The sequence below is a fragment of the Pteropus alecto genome, unplaced genomic scaffold (genome assembly GCF_000325575.1).
Source record: "Pteropus alecto unplaced genomic scaffold, ASM32557v1 scaffold23, whole genome shotgun sequence".
NCBI classification, from domain to species: domain Eukaryota; kingdom Metazoa; phylum Chordata; class Mammalia; order Chiroptera; family Pteropodidae; genus Pteropus; species Pteropus alecto.
The window spans coordinates 1527219-1533828 of record NW_006435837.1 but is presented as its reverse complement, the minus strand read 5'-3'; the positions used below and the strand labels follow the sequence as shown (position 1 = coordinate 1533828).

Genomic DNA, 6610 nt, shown 5'->3' with positions numbered 1-6610 from the left:
CATGTAAATGAGTGAGTATTAGATGAGGGGGGAGTTTTTGCTGGCTTGTTAGTGATGTCTGCAGTGACTATAGATTTTGAGTGCAGCAGAAGTCACACAATGGAAATTCCACTTCCAAAAGGCAGTTACAATCAAAGTGCTGAGTAGGAGTCTGCAGTCCTTACTGCAGTCGGGAAACTTGCAAGAACACCAGATTTTGAAGCTAACTTCAGTAAAGCATTACTCATCAATGACAACTAGACACCATTCACTGGTTTATTGTTGCACGAACCAAATTATAGATAAATATGAGCCTTCCAACATAAGAATTTAGAGAAAGTGTTTTTGTAGATTGAGTGAGTTCTCTAAAGATAGTGATAGCAACAACATGGATGAATCTCATAGACATAATATTGAGTGAATAAAGTCAGTGACAAAAATGCCTAGTGTGTGATTCTGTTCATACAAAGTTCAAAAGCAGGCAAAACTAACCTATGGCAATAGAGGTCAGACTAGTAGTTATCCTTGGAGGTACTACTGATAGGGTACACCAGGGAGCATTCTAGGGGCTGGAAATATCTCATGTCTCTATCTGGGTGGTGGTAACATGGGTGTATTGTACACGTGAAAAAAAATCGATGAGCTTTACATTTAAGATGTGTGTACTTTTTTTTTTATCAGTTAAACCTTCCATTAAAAGTAAAATTAAAAAATACAAGAGCTAAGTATTGGTAAATCCAACAGTTTATAGGAATTTGTAAATTTATAGGAATATACAGTCCTATACACAATTTATAGGAATTGTAAATCCTACATTTATAAGAATTTGAAGATATTTGGAAGATTAATAGGAGTGTTTACCTGGCATTCAGGAGATGCTGGTTCTAGTGTCAGCTCTGTTGATTTTTTTGGAAGTTTATTTAACCATTTTGGGCTTCAGTCATCTCCCCTGTAAACAGACTGAATGAATGCAACATCCTTTCGAGTGATACGCGACTACAGTTTTATTGAGAACCTATTGACATATAAGAATTAAATAGCATGGGCTTTGACATTTTTTTTTCAGGGTCAATGGTGCAATTAGCAACTTTGAAGAATTCCAGAAAGCTTTTAACTGTCCATCCAATTCCACGATGAATAGAGGCACAGACTCCTGCCGACTCTGGTAGCTGGACTGCTGGTTTATGCCATTCTGAGAGAGCTGTGCAGCGCCAGTAGAGACTGCACTGAGCACACATCGCCTACTGCTTTAGGCCTATATTCCCCTGAGGACTTTTATTTTTAATGCATCTTCATTATTTGGGTATTGCTTGGACTCGAAACAGTATCTATTCAAAGTCATAGGGCTTCAAATGGAATACAAGAAGTGAACCAAGTATGTTTCTTTAGAAAACCAAACCAACAAAAATAAATTTCTAGGCTGCTTTTATTAAAATGCTATCTGCTGAATTGTTGCAGTTGTCCATTTTAATGTGTAAGCCACAGCTAAGTGGTACATAGCATTTTAAACTATAGCTTTGCAGGGGGCCTGGGTAGAATGTATCCAGAAAAAAAATTCAGTCTATTAAACTTTTAACCCTCAATGATGAGGACATGTGCGTGGATACCTGGCAGGTCTTACTGCTCTGTGAAACGCAGTACTAGATTTTATGTATTGTTATTACACAGCATTTATTAACTCTAAGGTAGTTAAATTAGAAATATGTTGTATCTTCATTTTATGGCTTTTGATGAAGTTCTTGCCTTTAGCTTTGGAATCTATTGGGATGAAAATGTGCCTCACAGCCGGTATCTAATGTAGCTGATTGCCCTGTTCATGTCAGCATGAACAAAGCTGAGAGAAAGGCTGCTTGGCAAAGGATTTGAGTTTATCAGATAGAATGAAAAAGGATACATCGTTAAGTCCCAGAAGAAGTCAAACTAGTGATGCAACAGCAGGGACACCAAAAGATAAGATCTCTGCCCAAACTTCAGTGATTATGTCTGTCTGCCAGACACTTTCCTTTAGCCCAATTCCTGTTTGTCTTTTTACCCTCATATATTCATTTTCCCATTTCTGAAATTAGTAGCCATCAATGAAATGCTTTTGTAATTCCCCATTAGGAACATACAGCTTTCATTCCCTTTTAGTGCAAAGGACCAAACACTACATTGAGGAGAATGCAAAGTGCCCTTCTGTTTTGGCTCAGTTAATGTTACCTCTCTTTTAAAAAGCCTTTTTGAAAAAAAAATTTTTGATTGCAGACATTTTAGAATTTATTGATTAAATTTAAAATTCTCTGCATAGTCTAAAGAAACATAACTCTTCAAGTCTTCTCGTTAAGAGTCTGTAAGAAAGAGCAGTACTATGTTTTTGATTCTCAGAGCTTTATTCTTCCATGTAAACTCCTCCATCTTGTGTGTGTGCATGTGTGTGTGTGTGCAGGATAAAATCGTAATGGCCTTAAAGTCGTTACCTGGCATTTCTGGTTTCTTAAAATAGCCACCACCCTCCTTCACATTATTCATTGTACATGTGGTTCTGGGTTAAGTGGGCTAATAGGAAAATCTCAAAATCAAAATGACAAATTCAGACTAACCATAGGAGGCCATTTTGCTTCCCTGTGTGATTTGTCATACATTTATCTATGTGTGTGTGTGTGTGTAAATATAAGTATGTGCCATGTCCTTTTGTAACCATGGGAACTTCTGAAGGGAGAAAAATGCAGGGGCACCATCATGAGGAAAACAATTATACTGAGTCAGAGGAGAGTGATTTTCCCCTTGACTTCCTCCTCTCCAAATGGATAAACTTCTGAAGGGCAGCTACCTTCTCCTCCTCTTAACCATGGCTTAGTATGACCTTAGTTTGTAATTTTAAAAGCAAGCATTATTAGGTTAGGGGTGCTGTAAATGTATGTGCATTTTCTCTGGAGGAATCATTCTGATGCGTTTTAGACATACAAGGTATTCCTTGTTTTATTCCTGTATTTATACATTTAAGATCAGCTGAGGTCTGATTTATTATGCTTATATGAATAGCATCCCCCCCCCCCCAATTTATCTTTTAAAATTCCAAATAAACACATTCCTGCAGGTCAGAGAAAGTGTTTATTAAAAGCGTAAAATTATGACTTTGGAAATGTGAATCGTTCAGGCACTCATTGGTTTAGGAAAACTGGTTGGTAGTCAACTGGGCCCTCACAATTTCAAAATGATGAAGCTACCTTGTCCTGATTGACTCTAGTTGGTGTAACTCAGTTGTACTGAAAGTTATAGAAAGGACGGCCATTAGTAAAAATGCAAAGCAGCAGTACCAAATCATCACTACTAGCTAGAATAATTTTCTAGTAGGATTGGATTTCCAAATATATATGCTCTTGTTTAAGTTTGCAGTTTACACTCTTGTCCCTTCTCTTCAATGCGGATAGCTAAAAGAAGCAGACACTGATTAAGTGGTAGAGGGAAGAAGGTAAAATGCAATTCGAAGGGAAGGAAAAAACTAGGGAGAAGCTGGCCTAAGAATGTGATTCTGAAGAGAAGACAGGATTTTGGCAATCCCCGCTAAGCATATCCACTGGAGGAGAGCCATAAAGTTTTACAAAAATAATTATGGTAAATTAAAAGGAAATTAGATATTGGATCTCAGACTAGGACTGCCATAACACACTCCTCTGATTCATATACCAGATGTTCTGCCAGTAAACTATTATCTAGGCATTGCAAGGAGTTTTATTGGTTTTTTTTTTTTTGTGAAATTCTCTTGGATTAGTGAAGGATTTTATGTATAGAAAGTGGTATTGTTTGGGCTTATCACCATTGCCCAAAGTTTGTTGAGCTTTTCACCAACCACACAACATCGGCCTCTTATTTCCTTCTTTTTCTTCTTCTTTTTTTTTTTTTTTAATGAGATGGACTTGGACATAATTAATGTAAGCTCAAGATTCATAAGTTATCCCGAAGTTTATTCAGTGCCTTTCTTCAATGGATCTTAAAGCATAGCACATAAATTTTATCTCATTTAGCGTTGGAGCATCGCTAAGGAGCAGGCGGGGACTATGGCTTGCCACACAGGTTATGCTCTTGCCAGAGAAGTGGAGAGGTTTGAAATCGCTTGTCAAGTATCTCAGAATCAGGAAAGGCAGAGTATTTGTTCTTTGGGCTGCTGACGTTGGCACTAACCTTCATCCCTTAGATTGCTGATTCCAAATATTTATTCCATCAGTATTTCTATAATCTTAGCATTTAATAGGCTTCTGCTTTGATATTTTAAGTATAATGTCTCAGTTGCATATTAAATTATGGAAGAATATATGATTGTTTCATGCAACAACATGCTCATTGCCAGTGGCAGTGCTGCACTGGTTTAAAGAATGGTGTTCTTGGATTATGCATTTTATACCTAAATGGTCATTGTATTTTCTTCCCCCTACTTATGAAACAATATGAACAATCATTTTAAGGACAATAAAAAGTTGAAAATTTTATGTTTCTTCTCTTTTTAAAAAATGTTGAAATCTAGTACATCTATTAACATATTCAGTTCTGTTTTAGACAATAGTATTTGCCCAAGAAGTACACCAAGCAGTATAGTACACTAGGTTTCTTGGGTTGGGAAAGTGGGAGTTGAATGCAGTAACTTTCCTTATAAACAATGAGATTTGCGAGGTGGTCATTGTATTTTCTTTTAAGACATAAGTCAGCAAATGTGGTTTGTTGCTTATACAAGAATATTCCTACTGAGGAAAAGAGAGGCTTCTGAGGAAATTATCAACCATGATAGGGCTGATTTTGCAACAGTGATAATGAACACTGCGGTTATTATCAAACCAAAGAATCTCTATGTGCTATCATTTTTTTTTAACAGTCTAGTCAATTTATAGTTACTTATTTAGCACACAATAACCGTGTACCCATTAAATTTAAATCACTGAACTAGCTATAGTTATGTGGGTCATATGCAATCTTTGGGCCTTAATGAACAGTGCGGTCTAACATGGGAGGCAGATATGTAAACTGTTACGGTCACCCTACTTTGTGACAAGTGTGATGATATGCAAGGACATCAGGTTGTGATTTGGTACACAATTATTCACCTCTTCTCTGTTGGACACTTGTTGGTGTTCTCTCTGCCCAGATCCCAGCAAATCCCTTTTACAGGGCACCCTAACCTTACCTTCTGTGGGCTTTTCTTTCTGATTAGCTGTGGATCTCTAGGATGGCTGCCCTCATGCTACTGGAGCCTCTTTGCCCTGTGCACTTTCAGAGAATTGTAAGTGCCAGGAGTTTATATCCCCTGGTGACCTCTGGAAAGTGACTTGGTGCAGGACAGTGAAAACCTGACTGCCTCGCCCACATCCAGACAAATCCAGAGGCATATCATGCAATTCATACTAACTTCTCTATGGGACATTTTGAGGTTAGGCTGCCAGTTCAAGTAGACCCTCTGTTGATTATTTTAAACCTCTTTCTGGCATGGATATATTCTAAGTTCTAGAAAAGTATGCACTGGTTTGTAGCAGGTATGCCATAGTATCCATGTATAGGAGATAGACATCAGATAGGATCCAGAGTTAGCGGTTAGAAAGTGACTGAGTATAGCCTACTAATGCTCTTCTTAGAGAATTTAGTTTCTGAGCTGATCCTTAAAATAAGAATGTTTGTGTGTAAGGTAGTGGCAAAAGGAAAGATGCATAAGAATGACAGTTTATGAGTGATCTCTGGGGCACGAGCAGGAAGGGAAGGGCTTTGGGAGAATGAAGGAAAGAAGTCTAGGATCTCTCTCCCTATGGTCTATACAATAGATTTTATGAGACCCAAGAGGTATTGAGCCTGCTTTGATTTATATATGGCCAAAATTTGAAGGAGAATAGTTTTTCCAATTAGGTTTAAGGTATTTGGATGTCCCTCAAGTTCAATTGTTTATTAAGATCGCACTAGCTGTTGAAACATGATCTCAATGGCTTAACCCAGCTTAAGTTCATTTCTTGTTTTCATTACATACAGAATAAATATTTATGATCAGTGTGCTTCTCTCCTCCAGTTGGTGATTTAGGGACCCAGGTTCCTTCTATATTGTGATTTTGTCATTCTCAACATGATTGAATACATGCTTATCTACAAGAAGCTGCTGGAGGAGAAGAGGCCATGAAAGATACTGAGTGGAAGGTTTGGTTCCAGCCCTAGAGATTATCTATGTCACTCCTGCTCATATTGCATTGGCTAGAGCTCATGTGGCCAAACCTACTGCAGAGGAAGCTGGATTACATAGTCTAGCTGTGTGCCCAGAAAGAAGAGGAAATGGATTTGGCTATCAGCTAGTGATCCTAGTCACACCTTCTAAAGTGAAATAAAAGGAAGTAATTTTGAGCTCTTAAGGATATCTGAAATTGCTATTGAGCGTAGCACAATGAAAATGTAAAATGCTGTTGGTAGCCTGCAGTTTATTCTGTAGGAGTCTTTTTAATTAACAGCTTAATTGGATAATTTAATCCCCTTTAGAATTGGAGATATGAAAATGAAAATGAGATACTCCCTCTGATCTGACAAAACTGTGTTTTAATAAACACACCAAAGTGAGCCCGGAAATGAGCACCACAAAAGCATTGCCATAATTTGTGATCAGTGAAAGAAAACCTGATCTAGAATTTTA

General features: G+C 37.6%; 1 protein-coding gene across 1 annotated transcript in view; it reads left to right on the top strand.

Annotated features, from left to right (window-relative positions):
• Positions 1-1414, top strand: part of PHEX (phosphate regulating endopeptidase homolog X-linked) — a 173351-nt gene extending 171937 nt beyond the window's left edge. Inside the window, exon 22 of the mRNA XM_006911611.2 lies at positions 1046-1414. Coding sequence (XP_006911673.1) covers positions 1046-1148 — 103 coding nt within the window. The 3' untranslated portion in view covers positions 1149-1414. The remainder of the gene's footprint in view (positions 1-1045) is intronic.
• The last annotated feature ends 5196 nt before the right edge of the window (positions 1415-6610 follow it).